The following is a 25420-nucleotide window of genomic DNA, read 5'->3' as shown; positions in this document are numbered from 1 at the left end:
GGGTTGTTGGGAGATTAATCTTTAAAAAATTTGCTCAATTTGAACAATTGATATGAGACTATGTCAAAGGTGTGCCAAAGCCAAAAGGTTTGAGAAACACCGGTTTGATATTTAGAATTTTTTGTGAGGGGTTGTATGTTTTCTATGTAAAATCCTTAAAATGATAACAAGTAACCACACCTCTCAGATAAATATTAAAAAGTGCAACATCTAATCTAAAGAGTGGAGTTATAGTATAAAGTATTATTGATAAGATTCCTGGTAAAATAAAGTAGAAATCAATTAAATAAAGAGAAATATCTCAATTTCCTTTATCTCAAGTATTTAGTTTCAACCACTCGCATTGACTTGTCGTGCATTCATCACATCTGGCAGATAACAAAATCTTGAGCCTAAGTCATACTGTCAACTACCTGGCAAACTGTTAGCCTTGATAATTATCAACGTTTAGTCAGTGAAAACCACAGCCTTTACAGACATTGCAATACTAAACTAGTAAACTGAGTATAATTAAGAAAGTCTATCAACAACTCTGAAAACATGACGTTAAAAGATTTTCATAGTACTGCATCTGTCAAACTCAGTTTTGAATTAAACAAAGAATTTGTCATGGTGTGAATTTTATCCACTGATGAATTTTTTTGGGGGGATATTTTTAATTTGACCAAAAAAATTCTATCCCGGCAGCTCAAACAGCTGAAACACATATTCCTCTTGTCCACTTGGCATGGTTAGTTTAGGATGGCAGCGTCTTTTTTTCAATTTTTTTTCTGTTTTTGGGTGGGGGGGTGGGGGGGGACTACCCCCATTATGCTGACAGCATCTGGTTGCTAACAGTTGCCTTTGTCCTGTTTCACAAGCACACCCCTGCCGTGTGTGCGTTTGGTGACAGATGGGACACCAAACGAGGATTCTCTCTCAAAAAAGAAGTGTTTTTTTTTTTTTTTTTTAACACATCTGTGCCCCATTTCAAATGCAGCTTATGTTAATGACAGTTAATTTAAACACAGCATATGCTGTTGCTGTCATACAGTCTCACATTTTGGAAGGCAACACAATAAATGTCTTGCTGAGGAAGACACATAAGCTAAAGTAACACATAATTTTTTAAGTGTGAGACGGCCAGTAAAATAAATGAAACACTTTTTGATTAAATAGTAAATCGTATGAAAACAAACAATGTGTTAAATATGGGCTGTTGGGATGGTGGGATTTAAGTGTGAAATTAAAGGCTGCCAATTAAACTTGGCATCTTTTAAACTTACTAGATATTCACTGACAATAAACTAAAATATGTATTACAATAGCACATTCTAAGCCATATTGTACCTGCAATGTAAGGTGTGAGATTCAGACGACTGATTAAAGTGAATAAATAAATAGATCAGATAGAAATGCTTAGTCATCTGGATGATGCCACTTCAGTTGTGTGTGCATTATAAAAGTAAAGTGCTGTCCAAACAAAGGTTGATTCAAGCTCTGTCTTTAGGTGGCAGCATTGCGGCACAGGCAAACTGACTATCGCTTGGAATCACAATGCATGTTTTCACACATTCACGAAAACAAATGTAACCCATCATGTAAATGGAGATTCAGAAAAGAAAGAGCGCTGAGAATATATTTGGCAAATTGAGAGCCGAGCTTCTCCTCTGGAGTGGAAAACAAGGTTTGATTAATTTTGTCACTTTCAAGACAGTTATTATTTTCGCATTCAAGTCACTCAATCAATAAAGCATTGTTCCCTGAACGGATGGCTCAGAATTCCTCAACTGTGGATGAAGTCTCTTTTGCTATTTTCCAACCACATTCAATTTACCTTCTATTTTCAAGCTGTGTGCTCATGAATAATCAACTTCCCCTCTCCTTTTACAAATCTGCCAGTGATAAGTTTTGAAGTCTTTGTGCACACACCTGTCAGGGTTCTTTTTGCACTCAAGTAAATTTGTATCATTGCCACCGTGTGGTTACAGGAGCATACAGTTTCTTGTTAAACAACAGCAGGTGGCATGATACAGCCACAAAAAAACAAACAAATAAATAAAGAAAAAGTATGTTTGCTCTGGGGCTCCCTCGAAGGGTCCCCAGCACAGTGTAAACACAGCTCCTTTTATTTTGTAAATTAACTTATTTTATTTTTTTTAATAATACAAACCTCACAGTGGCACAACAAGCCTCAGTGTTACATTTGACTGTAGTGTCAGTGGTCATCGTAATGTCTGATTTGGATCCCTCTTTGTTTGCTTAAAAGTCAACACTACAAACAGAAATCTAACCTTGCAAAGTCCCAAATATGGAGCAATGTAACCACTTTCAATAGTATGGGGGAAGAACTCACAGGGATTATAGGTATCAAAGAATAATGGCAGCAATTTAGAACAAAGCTTTATCAAAAACATTGCTGTTTGTCATTTTCCTGTTGACTGTTTTTGAGTTGGATTGGAGGTTGGGGGCAAAGAAGGGAAAAACAGAGAAGATAACTGCAGTTCCAATTCTATACCCCTTACAAGTAAATTGGCTCTTTATTAAATTTAGGAACCATCTATCAATACAAAGAATGGTATTGGAATTACTTTGTTGGCCACCAATCGTTGGCAATAGATTAAGCCTCTCTTGAGACAAGGCCATCATTTATCTGATTCACATTTCCTCCTGAGGTGGGAAGTGCCAGGACACAAATAAGAGTCTTGTAGGTTCCCTGGGTGATAGATGTGACCCCCTCAAATCTTTGATTTTGAGATTACCACAAGTTAAGTTAGAATCTATTTAATATTTAAACCTGTTTTTATCAAATGGCGCTGCCAGGGGAGCTGAGGCATGGGAGTCTCCCAACACCAAGGAGATTTACGTACTTACAAAGTATTCTGGAGTATGCAAAGCTGTGTAATTTCTCCCCGGAGGGTGACGCATAAAGGAGAAGTTAATTACTATGGATATAAAGTACTTTTAAGACGTAATAAAGCAGAACACACACATAGAACTCCTCATCTCTTAAAAAAGCTGCACATTGAGGTGAAAGTTGATAGAATACCCGCAGTTAAGGTGAAGGTTGAGGCAGTGAAATGATAATAGAATGGCAGAGCATTGTGGTTTGGCTTCCCACAGTCCCATACCGAGAGTTGGAGTTATCAGACCAGCAAGTCTGGGCCTAATATCCTTTTGTGCTGGCAGCATATTGCTGAGTGAAGATTGTGGATGGAAATAATCAGTCGTTTTAAAGGTCGGTGGAAGTTAAGCACACCCAAAGTAGACCATGACACATTCTAGTTGATAAGAAAGAACTGTCGGAGTAAGGAAGAACGAGGAAGGTTCACCTTGTCCCATGTATGGTGTTGAAGCTGCTCAGCTGTCACTCAAATATAACCGCACCTAAGCAGTGAACCTCACCACAACTGCAGAACAACTGCGACGCACTTTGAGTAATGTACTAGCGAGTGCTGTGGTCGCTAGAGCTTAGCAGGAGATTTGTCCCTTAAAACAAACATCTGTGTAAATAACAGCAGAGGATGGCGCTTCAGTTACAATGGGACTGGTGATAGTTTACAATGTTAAACACATCATAAGGTGATTTTTATCTGCTTTGGGGTCAAAACAACAAAAATCACTGACATGTTATACAGTTTGAAGTTAGTGTATATTTGCCTATTTGCCTATTTGCCTATTAAAAAGAACATCTGCAGGACCGTTAGCATTCATTTGTTCAGACTTGTGTAGACTGATCAATCAATTTATTAGAAACATGCCTACACCTGCTCATTCACGTAATTACCCAATGAGCTGATCATGTGGCAGCAGCGCACATCAGAAACTCCCACAGATAAAGATCAGGCGCTTCATGTCAAACACCTGGATGGGGACAAAATGTAATGTCATTTACTTTGGCCATAGCCTACCCCTTGGTTGCAGATAGGCTGATGTCAGTGTTTCTTCTACTGCTGACTCTTACAACTTTCATGCAACACCATTTTGAGACTTCACTTAGAAAGGTTTCAATAAAAAGATCAAAACATTGAGTGAGCAGCAGCTCTGAAGCTGGAAATGACCTGCAGAGGAGAGAGGTCAACGGTCAAACCGGCATGAGCTGTCAAAAGGGCTAAAGTAACTAAGATAACCACTCCTTACAAGTGTGGTGAGCAGAAAAGTGTCTGTGAGGGCACAACATGTCAGACATCAGGTAGACGAGCTACAGAAATATAACACCTATTGTTCAGGAGCAGAAATGTCAGGCTTCACCAGGCACCGGCTCACTGAACCTGGACAGTTAAGAACTGGAAAGTGTGCTCTGGTCAGATGACTCTGGTTTTGAAAAATCGTCTGAAAAGGTGTAATCCAGTCCTGTCAACAATGAGACTAATCGTAACCTTAACTGGGAGAATCAACTCTGAATTACTGATGCTGTTTGAGACCAAAGTGAGTGTAAAGTATTCAGCCTTCATTTGGCTTTAGTTACCTCTAAATCCTGAGATATAGATTTATTTTTCTATGATGGAAAAAAATGATCAAGGTTGTAAAATAGAATGAGACACCTATATTAAGGTTGTGTAATGGAAGGCTAAAACAACAAGCTAAAAGATGCTAAATGCTGGGTAATCAACTTTTTTGGTTTCATCACAATGAGTGGACCTTTGTGTCGTACATTTTGTACATAGTGTGGACAGACCCATGCCAGCAGTTTCCGGTCTGCACTAAGCTAAGCTAACGTAGCTATCTGCGGTTTTCAGTACATATTTAATGGACATATATGGAAAAAAAAAACAACAATGTATCATTCACCTGAAATTGAAAACTTGTATAATCTCAAAATGCCTAGTCCTTCCATGACCAGTAAAGTAGTAATCAAAGCCACTTTACAGAAACTAAAAGTTGCCAATGCTGCTTTCAGCAGAGTTTAGGCTGCAAAATAAAGGACAAGCCACTTGGGACTGGTGACTTAGAGAACTGTAGGCTATAGGAAGGTCACTCCCTGCCTTCCCTCTGGGCATCAGTCTTGAAAACAGAGTGACGGCCCCAGAGAGCCTGATAAGTAAATACAGTTTTAATGGGCTGTGAATGGCTGCTGGTAATCTGTGCAGGCCGGGAGTGGGCAAAGCACAGAGGGTGACAGGGCATTCTGCAGCGGTTATTATTAATGCTATCATAGATCAGATAGGCTGGGGGAGGAGAATGAAAGGTGTTGATGAATTCGGGCCTCCTGTCTACCACCTGACTGGAGGACAAGCTACTGAGGCTGGTTAAGGTCATGGATGAAGGATACCACCCTAAAGAGGACACAGGGGACGATTCATTATGTATAATATGGAAGATAGAATAGTATACCCCACAGGGGATTTAGTGAAGGTTATGGGGTGACAATGGAAACTTCAAGAACACAACCTAGCATGTTTTGAAAATCTCAAACAACAGCAACAAAAAAGCTATAGGTTACCTAATATATATGCAAGCAGAAAACATGGCAATGTCACACTGGCGATGCCGTGCGCCGTATCTGAACGTCTCTGGCATTTCACTCTTTATTCTATTTCAAGGCATGAAGGCTTCCAGATCTTTTTCAAGTCATCAAAGACTGGAGACCTTTCTCCCAACATGAAAGTCACAACATCTGTCCAAGGAGAGGTCTGTAGATCTAAACGTAGACTGTCAAGATGCCACTGCTTGTATTTTTTCCTCATGTTCGAATTTTGCCCAGGATCTCACCCTCTTACCTGTTTTTTTCCCCCATTGCTTCGTTATTTCTAAGTGTAATGTATCTCACCATCTTTAGGAGCCTGATGGATGGTGTGGGAGCTTATGGAGCAGCCAATGTGTTGGTAATTTAAACTGGGAAATGGACTTAGCATGTGCTGAAATGAGAGAAGTTCCTTCACTTTTTTTTTTTTTTTTTTTAATGCGTACATGACTCACAGCTACAGGCGATGCAACCTCGGCCTCTCTGGCTCTCTTTGGTGCTCCCACTGATTTCCAGCTGCTGCATGGACCTCAGCATACAGTGTGGGCTTGAAGGGAGTAGACTTGAGTGTCAAGCTCTAGAATGAGCTACCTTTGGACGGCTCCCAGCTTTTGTGTGATGGATGTTGAAGCCCACCATTACAGCCAGGAAAGTGAGTGTGCTACATCAACACTTTTGTCCTCCACCCCTTTCCATCTCTAATGCTTTTTGCAGCTGTAAAATAGTGAGTTTGTTTTGAGGATCAAATTGCACACATTTAGGAAGGAATAAAAGCTTGGCTCCTTACAGCAGAAACTAGAATTTGAAATAAAGCCAGAGTGGGTGCTTTTAAATGTGGATAGATAGCTGTAACTATATGATTTAGTGGTCAGAGAGATTTTAGGCTGACACCTACCTGTACCAACATCTTCACAACAACTGACTAAAACAGCATCCATTATTCTCTGTTGTCGGGCTTATTTTCCCATATAAACTGACACATTCACCCCACAGAGTCAAAGGTGGGAGGTTGGCATATACCACTTTCCATGTGCATGTAAAATTGTTGCTTTTTCATGCTACAGTGTGGTGTGTTGTGAATTAGACTATGATTTTTTTTTCTCTACATATGTTGTGCCCTTAAGATAGATCCCCCCCCCCCCTCCCCCGCCTAGTTCAATACAATTAAATGGTTAGCCAAGCATTTACTGTCTTTTTTGTGCGGTTTCTTTTTGATTGATGAACATTGCCTTCTTTTGTTAAAAAAAAAAAACAAAACACACACACACCATTAACTGGCATTAATTACTTCTCAAGAAAACATTACTCTCTTTTCTTTCTCCTAGTGAAAATGCAAACCAAACTAGTGCAAGGTCATAGACTTACACTGATCACAGAGCACCACAAGTGGAGCAGCAAAACAAATCTGCAGGAAAAAAGGATTAGACTGTGACTGACACATCTGATAGTTTTCTATTTAGTGTCCATTGATCTTTTCTTCACACCACCATCTGGCATGCACAGTAAAACAACAACAACAACAACAACAAAATCTGTTGTGTGCCTTAGAGTTTAATCAATTACGACACTACAGTAACGGACTGTGTTTTGTTTCATTAGCTCCGTTTCAGGTTTTGATGAATTCATCAGCAGTCACATTTACATTTCAGAGTCTGAAGATATGAAGTTTAACAAATTCTGAAAAAAGAGGATCCCATATAAAGTCATTGCAGATGATTTAGCCATTTGTGCTCGCACATTACATTATGAACAGGGCTTCTGCTCTTAAAGGGAGTCTATATGTGAAACTTTGCTGGACAAATGTTTTTAAACAACTAAAAACTATGCATGCTGGGATAAAAGCTTCTTTATGTCCTTGGTTGCCCTGGGTATAAATAACTGAGGTGTCCCAATCGAAGCAAAGTGTAAATACAAGGACACTCAAGTCATGCTGAGCCCTGCAGCCCTGAACACACCACTGGGACTGAATGCAACGCTGCCACAATAACACAACAGTGACACTGTCAATATTTGCCTCGCCGTTGTTCACTTTAGTCACCGATTTCTGATTTGATCTACGGTGTCCAAGATGTCAGACATCGGCTGCTCTCCACACTGGATGAACGCAAAAGCTCCGTTTATTTATTTCTTCTTTGGTGCCACACGGGGTCGCTCTCGCCTGTTAAGTGGTGCGTTCGTGCGCTCATCTGATTCTCGACATGTATGATAAGAACTTTTTCAAGTCATGCTGTTTGTCATTGAGGCCGGGGGGGCTCGATGGTAAAGTGATTTTAGAAAAATCTGTGAAAGGATGATTTGGATTTATGTGCCCACAAACCCCCGCGAGGACGAACGGGACTTCGAGGGAGATACCTTTGGGCCTAATGTGACTTCCTTTGGTAAAAGTGTCTGATAAATTTATAAAAAGGCTTCATGGTGACTCTTACCGCCAGCAGTGAAGTGTGATGCCCCCACCCCCCCCTCGGATTTGTGCCACGCTCCGCCACTGTCGCTGGGTTTTCTTCTCTGCTTCTCTCGACGCGCATTGGATGAGCTGACAGCGCGTAAGCTCCACTGGAACTATCGCCTTTAGCCTGTGTACATTAACACGGACAGATGAGGGCTCGGACCTGGACTTTGGCAGAATACGTCCGAACACCTGGCACCGAGCTCTAATCGGAAGTGACAGCGGGAACATTTGGCTCCGGGAGTCGGGGGTCCGTGCGCTCCGCCGCGGCCGCCCAAAGCTGCTGGAGTTGCGCTCAGCCAGGGGGACTTTCACAAAACCATCAGGCCTCCCGGGGCGCGGATGTATGCCGAACTTCTCTTCTTTTTTGTACATTTCATCATACATAATGTCGGGCGGAAGCTGCTTCCGTTGGTCCCAAATGGTTGGACTCTACGCGCCGCACGGCAGGCAACTTGCAGAGGGAGCCGGTGATGTGGAGGACACCGAGCAGACAAACTGAACGGGGATTCAGTTCACCTGCAGCTCGCTCGGCTTCTGGATAAAACAAACAAACAAACAAACAAACAAAAAAAAAAAAAAACCGAACTGCTTTGGCACTCAGTGAGAATGAAAATGAACAAGAGCAAAGCGGTTCTGTTGTGGTTTTACCAGCAGCCTTCTACGCGTTTTCTGCTCCAAAGATGTCTCAAACAGTAACGCCAAGCTGCGCGCAAGTTCCCTCCCTGAAATTCTTCAGTGTTTTTTTTTTTTTTGTGAGTGCGTGTTGTTTCTTTCTTTGACAGAAACAAGTTGATCAGACGCCTCGATTGAAGACGTTTTCAATTCCTGAGTGATTTTTTTTTTTTGCTTCTCAAAATTTTGCATCTGACTGGATGGTGTGTTTTCTACCACAAAAAAGATGCATTTTATCTTATTTATTTGCGTGGTGGTGAAAGCAGATGTTTTCCTTGTGAATTAAGACATTTCGGCTTCCATACAGATTTTGGGGGGAATCTTTTTTTCCTAAGAAACATGTTGCATATCCTTGCGGTTCAGTCGGTGCTGTTACTTTTGGGAGGTAAGCACTATTTCTACCGATTTGCTTATATATCTAAACCTATAACTGTTTGTTTTCTGCTCCACCCTGTTCACCCACCCATTTTTCTGTTCTTTTTATTTCTATCAGTTTGTTTTTATTTTATTTTGTTTTGCCAAAAAAAAAAAAAAATGCAGTCAGACAAAAAGCAAACGAGTAGCAACTGCCTACTTGATAAACAAGTAACATCCTGTGAGTCACTGCTTTGTGAAGTGTTGTGCTTTTTTAAATACTGCACCCAGCTGATTTTCTCTTACTCCTTGATCATAATTAGAACTCATACCTGTTCACTTACAGGTGTATCTTCTTTAAGAAGAATCCACTGCACTTGTATAACAATTCCCTATGTGGCTCTGGCCTTAAATATCATTTATCTCATGAATATTTTAACATGACAGGGATTCTACAGTGCAACAGGAGCTTTGGGGCTTCATCACCTTGTGGCTTGTCAGATTATTATATCAAAATTCATCTCAAAGCCCATTATTATTTTATAGGAGATGTTCCATGGGCCTGCAGTGGTGAGAAGTCTGCACAGCCCAAATGCCAACATGACATGAACAATGTCATATCATGTTATACAGTAGAAGGGAATAATTTTCCCCATCCATGGGACTGCTTGTTAAAGAAATGACAATGTAATATTCTGTTTGACTGTATATGATTCGGCATCAGTCTCTTGGTGGCACAATGAGGAGAGCAGTGTTAACTTTGGCTGCCCCAGAGCCGCAATATAAAGATCTGAGGGCAGCTGGTGGTCTGGATAACCTAACCTCCTCCATCTTACAATGGAAAGGATTTACTACTAAAATCGTCTTTGGAAAATATATCCTGCCCGGTATTGTGAATATTTTCTCTGGGTAATAACTTCATATTTTGCAGCTTTCATTCTTATCAACCAGGGAGAACTGCCTGCAGCCAATCATTCATTGTTTACGATCCAATCCAAATATCAGAAAAGCCTGCACTGGTTCCCTATAGAATAAATGGTGATGTTTTTCCAGAAAGGTGCAGTCAAACACTCTCAGACTGCGTCTCCCATGTCTGTAGTGCACCTTGGTGATGCTTCTTTTTTGGGGTTCAGAGGATATTTGACAGCTCCTCTCTCATGAGTGCTGACTCACTGGCTTGAAGTGCGCGTTAATGATGTTTGCCATATGCCAAGGCCTTCTCAGTATATCCATACATGGCATAATCCTAATTGAGCATTGGGTGTCATAAAGCTGCAGGACATAGCTTCTCACTGTGAATAGTGATGAAAATTGATAACACACTCCAGGAAATGAGAGGATCAGATCCATGCTGGAAAAATGCTTGCACAGCATAATGAAGCCATAATTACTGGGAGGGAAACCTTGCGGTTTTCTGGTGTGGCTGTGACTATATCCTATATGTGAAAAGCAGAAATATTTTCAAGCAGGGAATTACTGAAATTGCATACAACATGCAATACAATTGAAGCAACTAGGTATGTTCCAGTGAGACACCTCACTTGGATTCCTGAGAGGAGTATCCGCTCTTCCATCCCTCCATCTTATCCTTGAGCTTAACAAGATCCAAAAGGGGATCAGGCAAGGATAGCCTTCAGTCTACATCTTTAAGTACTAAGCACACAGCCTGTCCTGCCTCTTGTCTCCGCCATGTGTCTGTCGTCACGAGTCTGTATGCCCATCAAGTGACGTGGCTTGTCCTGAAGGATTTTTTTTTTTTTTTTTTTTTGCGGTCTTTGTTTTTCAAACTCTAATATTTTATTAACCCAGGAGAAATCAGCATGTTGTTCTCAGGGGGGGAATTTTGAGCTTTATTTTGTCTTTTGAATGAGCCGCTGCTGTGGTCCTGTGCCCCAGTGCTGTGGCACACATCCAGCTCCTCTTCTTCTGCCCCTGGCAGTCCTTTAAGCCTTGCAACTCATGTCCTTGAGCAAGCAAGGAACGAGAAATAAGAGAGAGGGTGACATACTGCACAGAAATGCTGTCTTTCAGAAAAGAATTACTGGAGGAGGAAACGATTTCTGCAATCAAGGGAATAACACACAGTTCAAAATCATTTTAACTTCCAACTGAGAGCATACAATATTAATAGACTTTCTTTGTCTTTGTGCTTAACTATACAAATGCTTCAAATGTTGGTTCAGGTTGTATAAGTTAAATTGATTTGAATCCATCAGCTGGACTGTTTGAGCTGAATTAAAGACAATCACCACTCAACCAAGAGAACAGACTTTATCACCACTCCAGTGGATATTTCCATTTCAACTCCTTTACTCCCTGACAGAGTTTTTTTATTGCTCTGAAAGATTTTAAATTAAATCTAGGAAGCCTAATTGAGAGTGACTAATCCTAAACTCTGCTTCAAACCTTTGGCATCATCAATTCTGCCTGTATCAGGAGCATATGGTCATTAAGATTTAAATGTCTCTGTCCTAAGTGAGCATGCCTTAGGTTAAGACCTGTGGTGGTGTTAAATCAGTTATTGTGTTTATTTACAGCTCAGAGAACAGGAAAAGAACTGAGGAAATCCCAAGCTTGCTGGTGTTTTTTGTTTTTTTTTTTAAATCAAGGTTATTTTACAGCTGTGCTTTGGGCACGCCTTGGTGCACTTCTTAGATTTGTGACACAGGATGCTGATAAAAAGAGGCAGATTCCCCCTCCATCTCAAATCCAATTTGGCATGGCCTGGGTGTTTTCCGTGGTTTCTCTTTATGGCAGAAGAGAGGGGAAGATGCACAGTGGTGCTGGCATCATGATGCATGCAAGGTTCAAACTTCTCTACTCTGTAATTACAGAGCATCGCAAATGTTTCACACTATATGTTTGTATGTCAAACTGTGCACCTTTGTTTTTTTAATGACCATTTTATGAAACACATTGAGTAGGTGGACTCTCATCTAAACCCTTGTATTGCTCTTTTGTGCTCATTATACTTAAAGTGTGTGGGGGAGGCATATACTGTAGCTTTCCAATCAGTGAGTCCAAAGAGCTTTTTTGCCCCCATAAAGTCATATATCATCAGTATAATGCCCTATAATATTTCCACAAAGCACATCTGCCCTGTGTTAATAGGCTCTTTATAACTGCCATGATCTCACAATCAATTTAATCAAATTTTTTGATTAGGGAAGGTACATGGAGGAAATCTGTGTAAAAGCCTCAAAGGGAGGGGCTGCGTATGTATGTGTGTGTGTGTGTGTGTGATTGTAATAACTGTGAAACGTGCTGATGCAGTGTTTGTGTGTTCTTTCATCAGTGGATAGTTGTCTGTACAGTAGACCTCCTCCTCATAAATTTGTTGGGGAGTTTGCAGCCGGACTATCTGCATCAGTCAGATGTGGTGCTGCAGAGGGAAAACACCCAAGATCACCACTTCACATCAGATTGCACACTGGTTCAAACTCATGTAAAGAAATTAAATCATTGTTACACGAACTAAGGCTGCATGAACAATTAAAGTATTATCAGATTTAGTGCTCAATTTGACTAGAACGGCTCCCAGTGGAGCGCAGATTCCACAAAGGTCAAACATTTTCTTCTACCAGATCTGGTTTATTATCTTGGTGTACATATAATTGTACAGATTCATCGATCTCTATACCATAAACTTTTTTTTCCAACTCAAGGTCCATTCGTCACTTCCTTAGAAATAAATAAATAAATAAAACAGTTAAAATAGGTGTTATCTCACAGTATATAAAAAAAAAAATCCTTGCTCTCCCTGTTGAACTTGAACCGCAAAAGTTGATTCAACAATGATAATTTTTCTAAACTCCTGTTCACAAATAAATAAATAAAATAATGTTTAAGATAAGACTACCTGGAAACCATGACTTTGGGTTTACAGCCACGTTAGCAGCTCTGTGTGGCAGTACCGAGGCCCAGCAGCACATGTGCTCAGTGTAATAACTAACTTTAGTTAACCACAAATTAAATGATATCATGCTAGCATAGACTAAATGGTAATAATTACTAAAGTGCAACTAAGCCTAAAGGAAATATATATATATTTTTTTAACAGGTCGTGGAATGGGAAATCATTATCTCGTCGGCACAAATGCGTAGAACAAATTAAATGTCAGTCTGTACCATCGGTGTCACTCAAAATCTCAACCTCACAGTTGGACACAGTAGAAGCTGGGCATCCCTAAAGGCATTAATCCTCACACAGCAATGAGTGTTAACGGATGGTGATCATTTCAACTGCATACGTTAAAGCTTTGATACACCAGCGATGAAGAGGGATCATAGAAGTCTGGGGACCAACATCTTTACAAAATGCTAATCCATTAAAAAGTCTAAACATTTCCCTCAAAATAACTTACAGGGCAATCCATCCATTAGTTGTTGAAATATTTGACTCAGAGGGGTCATATGCATTATGACGAATGGCCCACTGGGAGAAGAGCGGGAGCAGAGTTTGGGCAGTCAACGAAATATACTAAAGTTAATGAAAGGTGATAGCAATGCATTTCATGTTTGTAACATCCACAACCACAGCAGCAATTCTGCAAGTGACCTCCTCCTGCAGTCACATAAAGCAGGATCAAGAACATACTTTTTCCCAAATACCAAATATAATTATAATTTTTCTAAGGCAACAACTGACTTGAAAACTCTCTTCACTCTGACAAGTGTAAAAGACAGGGATTCAGTTCATTAGGAGTAGTTCCAGCTTTTAAACACGGGCCTTGATGTTTCTGTGCGTTTGTTTAGTTTTCTCTATTGGCTTTGATGCAAATACACTGTGACTATACAGAACAATTTCAGGTAAACTTGGCTTTTAAGGCAGGAAAATGTCTCCTGCTGTTCAGAAATTTGAAATGTGCTGAGATCTGATGAAGTGTTTCCTACAGATCATGTTCCTACAAAAAAAAAAAAAAAAACGTAACTTAATTCCGTACCCTATTTCTTAACTGCTACTTTTTGTTTTTGTTTGTTTTCCTTTTAATTAGCTGAACATTTTTTATTTCACATGAATGAGTGTGAAGAAAAGAAGGACACTGTTCACTGTTGACTGTAATATAAAAGCATTTGAATCATGACATCGTGATATTTAAAAAAAGGCAGAATAGTGGTTTATGTTTTTATTACTGCAGTGCATTAATAAAATGTCATTAGTCTAGGAACTTTCTCTGGAAATAAATACTGCTTAGACAGCATCCCCTAGTATAGATGTTGATCTAATGCTGAGGGATGCATTAAGGCTCAAACATTATGTTATGCTCCCAAAAAAAAAAAAAAAAGATTTTCATGTATGCACTGCCGACCCCACAAGCACAAACATGAGATCAGAGATAAAATGAATACTTAAATTACAGTTTTAAAAAAAGGAGAAGAAAAAAAAAATCTAAGATATATAGATAGATATATATAGAGATATATATGTTTTGCTTCTTACATGCACGAATCCATATCTCCTATTCATTTTAGATTTGAGTAATCACAGGCAGGTCAATGGACAAAAGGCTGTCACCATCCAAGGCAGTCCAGCACTTGGTTCTGTGCAGAGCTGTCGCTGTGTATCAGAGGCATCAGAGCTTAATGCATTAGAGGCAATGATCTAACAGGTACATATTGTCAAGGCTCATTGACTTCTTTGTGGTGTGGCTGATTGATTGTTGAGATTATGTTAAAATGAGAGTCATGCACCTCTTTCTGATTCAGAGTGGTGTGCTCTTGCAGTAGAATACTGAGCAGCAGCCCAGCTACCTCTGAATTTAAATTTTTAAATGTATTAGTTTTTTCCCGTAAGCAGTCCATTCTGTGTCTGAGAAATCACTGTTGTCTGTCGGAACAGAAGAACTGGACGGACGTGTTTGTGCCCTCTCATCACTGACTGCAAACCAATGAAAGGCTGTGTGAAGGGTGAATTATGGTTGATGGAAAGGTGACAAGGCTCTGACACAAAAAATTTATAACTTGCAAAGAAGAGCAGTAGGCTAATGCAAAAGTCTTTTGGATATTAAAAAAAATAAATAAATAAAAAAATCGAAACATCGTTAGGCCAATCTCAGCTTTGCTTCACCGTGACAGAGTTTAACATTTCAGCTTATTTCTCTGAAAAATAATGACTGCTATTTTGTCCTAATCATCAGATAAAATTCACATTTCCTCTTCTGTTGTTTTCACTATCAGGAAATGTGACTAAGAGTTTCTCTGTTAGTGTTGCTAAATTAATTTGAATAATGCTTTACAAGGGTGAAAAAATAGCAACCAAACTACAAACAGAGATCCAACAAGGCATGGTTCACAGAATATCAGCTGCCTTTCCGCAAATAAATAAAAATCAAGTGATATTAAGATTTGAGTATAAAATTAAACTCAAACGTAACCTCATCCATAAACATCACTATCACCATTTGGTTTAAATTAAACAATGATGCAATGCAGTAAACCAGTGTGGTTCCCTGGCCTGGGGCCTTTCTGTGTGGAGTTCGCATGTTCTCCCTGTCCCTGTGTGGATTTCCTCCCACCTTCCAAAGACATCATGTTTGGGTTCATTGGTGACTAAATTGTCCGTAGGTCTGAGTGTGAATGATTGTCGGTCTCTGTCTGTCTCTGTGTGTTGGCCCTGTGATGGACCTGTCCAGGGTGACCCCACTCTCGCCCATTGAGAGCTGGGATTGGCTCCAGCAGTCCCCTGCGACCTGGAGACGGATAGGCAGTAAAAGATGAATGAATGAAATGGTTTATCACAGCTTGTTGATATTGGTCTGTACAACCATACGTTAAGCAGAGGAATTCTCAAGACACAGCATGATCAGACCTATTGAAATTTGCATCAGTTGACAATGTCGGTGTATGATCCCATAAAAAGAAAAGAAAAATCAGTTACCTTATATCATGTAAATGTGAAAGATATTAGCATTCAGCCACCAGTTGCCTCTAGAAAGTTTAAGTCCAATCTTTGTACTCCTTCTTGCTGCTTTGGCCTCCACTCATCTCCTGAGGGAAATATCTGTTTAGCTATTAAATGCCTCTCTTTGTTCATTAGCCAGTTGCGAACTGTTTCTGTCTGCTGTGCTGTGCAAGACAGATGGCAAACAGTGGCTTCATCTGAGCTTTTTCTGTGCAAACAGCTGCTGAGGAGACGATGAAAGTGAAGCAAAACAGTGAAGCTGCTGACACTGAGGTGAATTGCAGAGTTGGCTGACTCTCAACTATGACTTATTTCTCATTAATCATAGTCACTTAATCAAATGCTACAATGAGTAACATTTTTTTTTGAGCAGAATTGTATAATTGTTTGGATTTTAGCCTCTTTATCCTGAAGATCCCAAATCTTCAACATGCATGTGATGACAATATTGATATTCATTGCTCGCAGAGGTAGGATGTGATATTTTTTTGCTTCTTAAGCTCATATTTAACAGAAATTCTTCAGAAAAAATAATTTGGTCATTCGCCACAAAACAGTTAAATGTCAATAGCCTGAAGTACACTTTGACCATCAGCGAGATGGTACTTGGAGTAATTGGAATGCCAGTGTATGTGTGTGTCCCCAATCAGTCTTGACACAATCACCACTTCCTAATCAGTGTGAAAGTAATGGCCACCTCAGAGTACAATCAGTGTACAAGTTTGTCTGGCAGGAGTAGCTCTGACTTAATGAACTCCCCCGAGTCAACTCTGAGCACAAAAGTCCTCTTGCGCACATTAACTTCCAGAATCTAACAAGCTTTGTCCTGATATGCATTTCCCCTGCTTTTCAGCTACATGTGAAACGAAGACATGCTCTCATCTTGCCCTTTCTGTCCAGCAGCCTGAAGTCCTCTGCTTCTGGCAGCCTGCAGCGTTCGTGCTGTTTTGTTTCTCTCGTGCTCGGGGGCAGTGATAGCTGATGACGGGGGAGAATTAGATTTGGCCAGTCACAACACAGACAGTGTCATTGGCCCCGCGGTGCTCAGTGGTGTCACTCAGGCCAGGAGGGTACAACGCTGGCAGTTAGCACGTCCTGCCACAGCTCTTTCTGAAGCACTATCAGTGCTTGCAGATTCTCCTCTTAACCCAGAGGCCCTTCATTTCACACAAATTGGAAAGTCTCACCATGGAGAGACAGAATGACCCCAATGATAACGAAGGATTAGCCTAAAAAATATTACAGTTTAATTCAAATTGGGAATAAAACCGTATCTGGATGTAAATGCCACACTGAATGCTGCCTTTCTCACCTGCTCAGACTTGGAATTATGATTAGTTATATCAGAACCATTTTATTTGCCATGCTGGGTGGAATGGCTCGATGGACAGTGGCGTCTGTTGGTAAGAGAAGCTCAACACATTTTGACCACTCACCGACCGCAGAGGTGTCCATCATATGTACGTTTTCATTTGTCCAATCGTTTGTGGCCAAGCACCTACAAACTAATCACAGTTCCACCAGCCTCAGCTGCACTTTCATTCATTCATCTTCTACCGCTTTTCCAGGTTGCATAGGATGCTGGCGCCAACTCCAGCTCTCACTGGGCGAGGGGCGGGGTCACCCAGGACAGGTCACCAGTCCGTCACAGGGCCAACACACAGAGACAGACAGAGACCAACAACCACTCACACTCACACCTACAGACAAGTTAGAGTCACCAATGAACCCAAACATGATGTCTTTGGACAGTGGGAGGAAACCCACGCAGGCTCGGGGAGAACATGCAAACTCCACACACAAAGGCTCCAGGCTGGGAATTGAACTAGCATCCTTTCATTCTTCCAACAGCGATAACCACTACGCCACTGTGCTGCCCCTCAGCTGCGCTGTGTTTGCAAAAGCTATCACAATCAACTACTAGTTTTAAATATAAGCAACATTTAGATTTGCAAAACATCAACATATTGATGTTGACATGTTGTGCGAATATTGGAAAATAACATTAATCTTCAAGATTCGCTCCTTCCAAGTGCAACACCGACGTCTTGTTATTCAGGATTTTTGTGAAAGAGGTTAAAGAATATAACAACTAACTCCAACTGAGACAAAATCAAAGAATAATTACTGTGGCAACAAATGGAGAAAACAGCACTGACTTACCAACCCCTGTCTGTCAGTATGCATGCTGGGTCAAAAGTCCAGAAATTGAAGCGGAAGGCAGGCCAGTGACTGTTGAGGGTAATGAGCGAGGCCTTAGAATAGACTCAGAACTTTATAAGCAGGCAGTGGAGAGGGAATAATATGGTGCCTGTTTTTGCATGCAGTAAAAGCCTGGCAGCACTTTTTCTACAGTGGTGTAGAAGTAATGGTAAGGATGGATTAAATGATGATGTATTCATTTTGCCAACATAGAAGTCATAAGGCAGTTTGTATCTTTTAAGTAACTTGCCAAAAACAATATCAAAATTGGAGCTGGAGCTTTTTGGGTTCTAAATTTCATTTGACAGAGTGATATGCATAGATACTTTCCACTAATGTGACACAACGGTATTCCCCCCCATTGTATTTTTTCAATTTACAGTAATCTGACGAATGTAAGAAGATGATTATTGGTGTTAAAACAGTAGACAGCAGCTGTCCACTCACATTTCGCTCCATCTTCTCTTGCTGGCTCGGATCCATTGAAAATGATTGGGGTCTTGGTATGATTCACTCAGAGGACATACTAGCTATTCCCTTTTATAAGCCTGAGATGAATGCAAACAAGCAGTTGTCAAGTGTCTCTTTGCCCTGCTGGGCTGCATTGGATTACGATTGCTTTCTTGCTTCGTGCTGTTTTTGTGCATTGTCTGAGAACCTAGAAGATTGTTGTCTGAAGGCCCTGTAATTAGATGTTCTGGGACTGTCTGCGGCAACAGCTGAAATTCAGTGTGATGTAATCTGTACTCCATCCTTAATTTCACATACCACGTATGTGGAAGGCTAATTTAGCCCCTGAGAGTGAAGAAGCTGCACATGTTTTGCCCTTTGCTCAAATGTACTCCATACATTGCATTTCTCTGCTGAGTTCCAGTTTTACAGCCTGTCTGGAACTAATGCAAGCACATATTGCTTTGACAGAAGATGCGAGTTTGACCACACAAATGGTACAATCCTGAATTCTTGAAACAAGCAAGGCCGCTTCAACAATATCCATGTCAAAGGACAGGGAAAGCATCGAGAAAAGGTAAAGCAATGATAAGCAGAGGGACTTAGAAAACAACTAAGCATGTCTGCTGTTATACTTATCTGGTCTTTTCAGAGGAGGAAGCAAGAGCAATTCATCCAAAGAAATATTCAGAATCTGACCTGCATTTTGACAAGGCAACTTTTGTCCAAATGAGAAATATGTCTGGGAAATATATTGCAAGCTGACCAGCACAGAGAGGTGAGTTCATCTCTGAGACAGCAGCCTCCAATGAATGAAGACCGATGAGAGGTGAGGGATGACTCTCTGTTGCTGCACAGTAAACATTTACCCTCTGAGGCATAACAAGCTGAAAAAAAAAAAAAAAACTCCTTTCGCAAAAGCTTATGAAGTACATTAAATCTGATAGCATAGGATCTGGAAAAATTCTATCAATTATTTGATAAGGGATCTGGAGTTGTATGCAATTTCACAAAGGAAACAGGAAATCGGCCTTATGATTTACTTTCGGTGTATATCTCTTCATGTTGCAGGAATAGAGCTATGCTGTAAGAACTGGGCAGTCCACCCAATGCTGAAGCGGGTTTTAATCATATTCATTTATAAGTGAATCAGCGTAACCTCGGTTTTACACATTGAACTTCAATTTTGCCATACATGTCTCCTTTAATCTGGTTCAAAATGGATTCAAATGAAGCTTCTACCTGAATGAAATAGACAAGACAACCCTGATCTGCTCTGGGGCCGGCGCTTCATTCACTCTTGTTTCTACTAATGTGACCCTTGTTTAAGAAGGAACAGCTACACTGAAACCAGGTGTGCTTAGTATGAGGTCAGTAAGATGATACATTTTATTGAAAAATTAACATACAGCAAGAATTTATAATAATTTTTTAGCTCACTAACCGCGACCCAGAAACGGATAAGTGGTAGAAGATGAATGAATGAATATTAGCTCACTGTGGTTTGTGGCACCAGAGAAAAGAAAATAGTCTAGAATAACTGGCAGTGAGTCACGAGAGGTGGTCATGGTCTAATGAAAGTTTGAGAGCATATTATGAAAAGTCACTTAAATTATCCAGTGAATAAGGTTTTGTGAGCTCTAAATACATTAAACTGAAAAGCTTTGGTCTGGAGTACAGTGTCGTCAACGGAGATGAAAGCATGTAACAGGAAAACGTGAGCACACGTTCACGTCGCGCCATCGTCAACTCAAGTATTAACAGCTGTTTTAGGAACACTTTTGAGAGGATTTCCCCCACTTCCTTTGTGCGTGTTGGGCAGAAAGATTTTTGGCAACACTGGTAACATTATGTTTTTATAGCTCATCTTTCAGTGCATCACCTGATTTATGAAAAGGAAGCAGCTGTGTCAAAGTTATATTGTTAGCAATATTCTACACATGCAAGCTCTACAACCTCAGCTGTCTTCCAGAAACTGACTTTCTGTACTGGAGCAGTACAAGTTTGAAAACCAGCAGATGATAATACAGAGGCTCAAAACCTTTACTTTGAAAGTGTCATTTGAATAATAATTTTTTATATTGTTAAAGGTGATGTGTTCAACTGTTTGCCAGTTTCTACTTGAGTAATATGTCTGGCTACATCCCAGAAAGCCATGTATCGTTATTTACATAACACCGATTCAAAGTTTATTTTTGGGATTAGTTCAGTGTTTCAAAAGGGAGACCTCTACCACCCGCCACATGTAGTGCTACAAGAAGAAACCAAATTCACTCCTACATCTACCGTCACCTGTCTAAGCCAGTCTGCAGTAAGTGTTATGAACCACATTGGTTGGTTCATAACACTTACACTTAAAAGTTGATTTTGACAATTCTACAATTAACAGACATGAAAATGAAACAGAATGTTATTTCCAACAAAAATAAGTCACTCTCTTGCAAAAAACAGAGTCAGTCAGTACCAAGAAGCTGGAACTATGAGTGCAGACCGTAGCTAAGGTTAGAGTCAAAGAAATAAATAAAAAAAAAATAAAAAAACAGACGGAAGAAAAAACATTTCTAATTGAGAGTAAATAATTCAGATCTGCTCCAAAATTAAATGGATTCTTCCCTCGCCCTCTACCCCTTTGGTGCAAATTGGTTTGGTACTTTTTGTGTAATCCCACTGAAAATACCAAGAAACCAACGAACAGATGGATGCAACCTCTTTGGCTGAGGTAAAAAGTTGTTTGTCTTTCTCTTACAGTAGCATTGTTTCCTCTACTTGATATTTCTCCAATTACACCTCCTAAGTAGAAATCTTTTGCTGCAGACAAATAAACAATCAGATGGAAAAATCAGTGAAGAGGAAACATTGGCACAGAAATGAGAAGTTGTGTGCATGGCGCCACAATCAAAGGTATTTATTTTGGAGGCAGGTGTACCTGTTTGCTTCACTCATAATCCGTCATACATTGAATTGGACATTTGTATTGATTACGTTAACATTAGAGCAGTTATAATTTGAAAAAGAAAGGGATGCTTCTGGCAAATTGCTTGGGGTGACAACAGCATTCAATATCTTGAAATAAAAAATGCCTAGCAGTTAGTAATAAGCTATGGCTTGGCTGAACTTGACAGGAAATCTAGGTGTAATGGCTAATAGGGTTCTATGCCAAGACTGCCTTACATTTCTTTTTGTTTTTGACAGCGAGAGCCGAAGGCTTCATACTAAAGACGACCTCCTTCCTCCTCCTGCTTTTCATAGGGGTTCAATCTCACATTACTTTGATGGGAGGAGCCGTGGTGCTTTAGCTCGGCCTATTGAGGATTAACTCAAACAGCAATTTTTTCCTTCTGCCTACAAAGCAGCTTTGCAGCCGAGAAATGTTTGTAGAACTAAAATTATAATTAGCTCCTGTTTCCTCGCCTGTTTTTTTCTTTTTTTTCCCCAACACACTGGAAAGTCAGTTTAACTGGCTCGAGAGAAATCGGCCGGTGTAGAGTGAATTCCTGTCAATCACTGAAATAAAGTTCAGCTTGGCAGCAAGACAGGAAGGCTCTAAAAGCAAAATGTGCCCTGCCGCATTACTAGTTTGAAATATTTCTCCAAAACTAACAGATTTTGTCAGGGGAGTGAAAGCACACTGCTCTGTCTTTCTGATCTAGTCTGAAATAGCAGCATTTCTCTCCTCCTGCTTTAATAGCTTTCTTTCCCCGGCCAAAAATAGAGCTACTTGTTCATGGAGTTAGTTCCCACTCTGACAGGTTTTAGGTTAAACTGCAGATTTAAAGCCAGTCCATCTGGACCCATAATAAAAGCCCCCTTTTTTTGGAAGAGAATAAGGCAGTGTGTAGTGAATGGACACTTATTTTACAAAGGGAAAGAGAATCTAATATATATATATATATATAAAAATGACAAATTAATTTGTTGCAGTGAAGGACCAGAAAAGTGACTCTCTAAATAACTAAGAACTATATATATATATATACACACACACATACATATATATACACACAAACACACACACACACACATATACATATCTCCCTGGTAAGCTAAAGATGTTCTATTGTTTAATAGTTTCATGATATATTATAACATTATATAATATTGTGTAACATAACATTTTGACCTTTAGCCTTACCCTTAGCCCTTAAAAACCAGCACCTTACATTTTAAGAGTTTCTTTTATTTTTAGCATGTTTTTAAGCAAGTATTTTTACTTCTATTTGAGTAAAATGTGGCTAAAATTCACAGTCATCAGTGCCATCGCTGTGCATGCATGTGGTGCAATGCAATGTGTTCACATCATTCTCAAATAACGAGGAAAAATACATAATTTACACTGAATAATTAAAAGAATATACCACCATCACTTCGTTTCTAGGCTCTGGTAGGTTAAATGTCAGCGATGTGACATTTTGTCAACTTTTGCAAAACTTGATAAAAATCCTATCTGCAATGTATGAAAATATTCTAGATGGCAGATTGGATAGTTGCTCACTGCACAGTGACCTTTCAGGGTCAGAATGTTAACGTTGCCACATTTTGGTGATGTTGCAGTTTCATTCAGTTTGTATTTTAGGTGCAACTTTTTAAAGCAAGCAGTACCTCAGTAGCGTTTTCTCACATCTGGAGAGTAGAGCGGGGTTTCAGAGTACGACTCTGCGGCCCACTCATAGACAAAATCCTGACAACAACCGACATCCCACCGGTGATCCCACCAGCAGATTTCTAAAATATAGCAAAGAAGCATTTAGCCATTCCTGTCGCTTCAATATACCCACAGATGGGCAAACACCCTACACTGCATCACAATGTTAACACAGAAAACATGACAATATCAGAATTCTCTCGCTAGAAGATCTAGAACATCTCTTTTCTATCATTTCTAAGCAGATTTTAAGATGTGGGTTTATCATGATCAGGAGTCACAGTGCATTTGAAGAAATTCCATATCTTGCTTTTCAAATTAAAAGTAAAGCAAATGGTGTAGGCAGAGCAGTCAAAAGTTACATACTCAAAAATTGGCCATATTTTGGTTGCTTTGTTATTGAACTTTACACAGATCACTTGAAATACCAACAAGACAGATGGTGCAAATCGATCCATGGTCTGCTGTGGACTCAAACAGAAGTACATAAAAAAAAATTACAGCATTTACTATGGATTTAACTTCACCATGTTTATTAGCTTTAAAAATCCAACAGCTGTTTTTCCTTCAGTGCGATGGTTTGCAGGCCGTTTGGCCGTAGCAAAAACAACACAACACATGCACCTGTTTGTGTTTTACTGAAAAGTGGGGCCCACTGATTTTATTTACATGACCAGGAACCCCATGAATTGTCACTTATTTCCCATAAGGCGAGTTCTTTTCTTCTGCTTTGTGCATTGGTGAAGTCGCGCAATACAGCCTGGGATTGCTATGAATTTCTTTGAAACATTTTCATATTATGCAGACAAGTCCTTGCTTCTTTTTGCACCAGGGATGTGCGATACCACAGATTTTCATTCCAATCCAATACCAAGTAAAACCAGAGGTGGTATTGCTGAAAATAATGTTGATACTGATCCAGTGTGTTAGAAGGGGGGAAACAATATAAAGAGCTTTAAATAATAGTCACACAATGACGCTACAACAGACTACAAGGCTTTCTTTTCTATAACTGGGATTCTCAGTGGCAAAAAAAAAAAAGATATTTAAAGTATGAAAAAATAGTAGTTGCACTGTCAGAATATGAGATATTCTCTATGAAATTAGAGAACACGTAGAAAAAGTGAACAAGCTGCACTTGCACTCACTTCCAGCAATCACTCTCAATCTCATAGGTGTCTGTCTGCATCTGCATTCTTTTGGCCAGCACATTAACACAGCCGTAGTTTGCCTTACACATGGAAGTAGATGTAGTTCCCGCCATACGTCTAAATAAGTCCTGTAAAGTGCAAAGTAACTTTCCGATTTGTTTACATGTCTATGCAGACTGGCAAGTATGAATATTTTATCATGAGAATTGATTCTACTGTCATTTTTGGTATTGCAAGTATCAGCACGCATGAAGAATAGTTTTCACGGTCCAGAGTGGGTGGACTTCCCTTTCTCTCCGTTCTGTTCATACTGCTTCTAGGCTTGGCTATTCTGTTTGAATGTGGCATTCAATTTGAAACAAATCCATCCATAGTCAGCATTTTCTGTCTAAGAGCATTGCAAGGTGTCATCCAGTCCTGCTCACATATCAGCATAAGTATTGTCTACCCGTTGGCAAAGACCCTAAAGTCTTGTGCTGTTAAGACAAAACACAGAAAAGAGAAAAGTCTACATTAGATCCATAAATGATGTGTAGGCAACAATATCATAGCAGTGTGGCTGCATTTACAGAAATTCAGCCTTGTCAGGAGAGCTCCAGGTAGAATTTATCATCCTATATGTGGATGACCTCGGGGGAAAGCTTTACCAGATTTGAAGATGGAGGCACTTAAGCATGCAGAGACATTGTGCCACAAAACTCATTTATGTTTTTCAGACTTTCTATAAATAAAGAGATTTGGAGGAAAATCTTCCCTCTGTAGTGACAATATAAACTGATTTAATTAACTTACGGATTGTAGTGCTATCATCCACCGGCTCTCAAGATCTTAGCTTGAATACATTTTAAGTAACAACAGTTGATTGCATAACTTTCTGAGGGGACAGGGGGTAAGCTGTGTAAGTTGTGTAAAGGTTGGGAGGAGGAAGAACATTTACTGGCTTGATTTACACCCCCTTTCATTATCCGAGACTCAGTCTTATACCTCAGTGTCATCACCTCATTGTCGAACTGAAAATCACAAGCAGGCATCGCCTTTCATAATAAATCTTCTTTGTTTTGTGGGGAATTTTCTCTTTTATTTGTTGGTTCCCTGATTTGGTGCTGGTGAGCACACTTAAAGAGAAGAACTATGAGCGGAAGAAGGAATTACTATT

At 39.9% G+C, this 25420-nt stretch overlaps 1 protein-coding gene across 1 annotated transcript in view; it reads left to right on the top strand.

Moving 5' to 3' along the window:
* The first annotated feature begins 8809 nt into the window (after nt 1-8809).
* The window catches only part of si:dkeyp-14d3.1 (transmembrane protein 132C), a 120806-nt gene continuing 104195 nt past the window's right edge, over nt 8810-25420 (top strand). Inside the window, exon 1 of the mRNA XM_029511031.1 lies at nt 8810-8949. Within this exon, the coding sequence (XP_029366891.1) occupies nt 8904-8949 (46 nt within the window). The 5' untranslated portion in view covers nt 8810-8903. The remainder of the gene's footprint in view (nt 8950-25420) is intronic.

This window comes from Echeneis naucrates, chromosome 9 (assembly GCF_900963305.1).
Source record: "Echeneis naucrates chromosome 9, fEcheNa1.1, whole genome shotgun sequence".
NCBI classification, from domain to species: Eukaryota; Metazoa; Chordata; class Actinopteri; order Carangiformes; family Echeneidae; genus Echeneis; species Echeneis naucrates.
The sequence above is the reverse complement of the archived record's forward strand: the minus strand, read 5'-3'. Positions and strand labels throughout refer to the sequence as shown.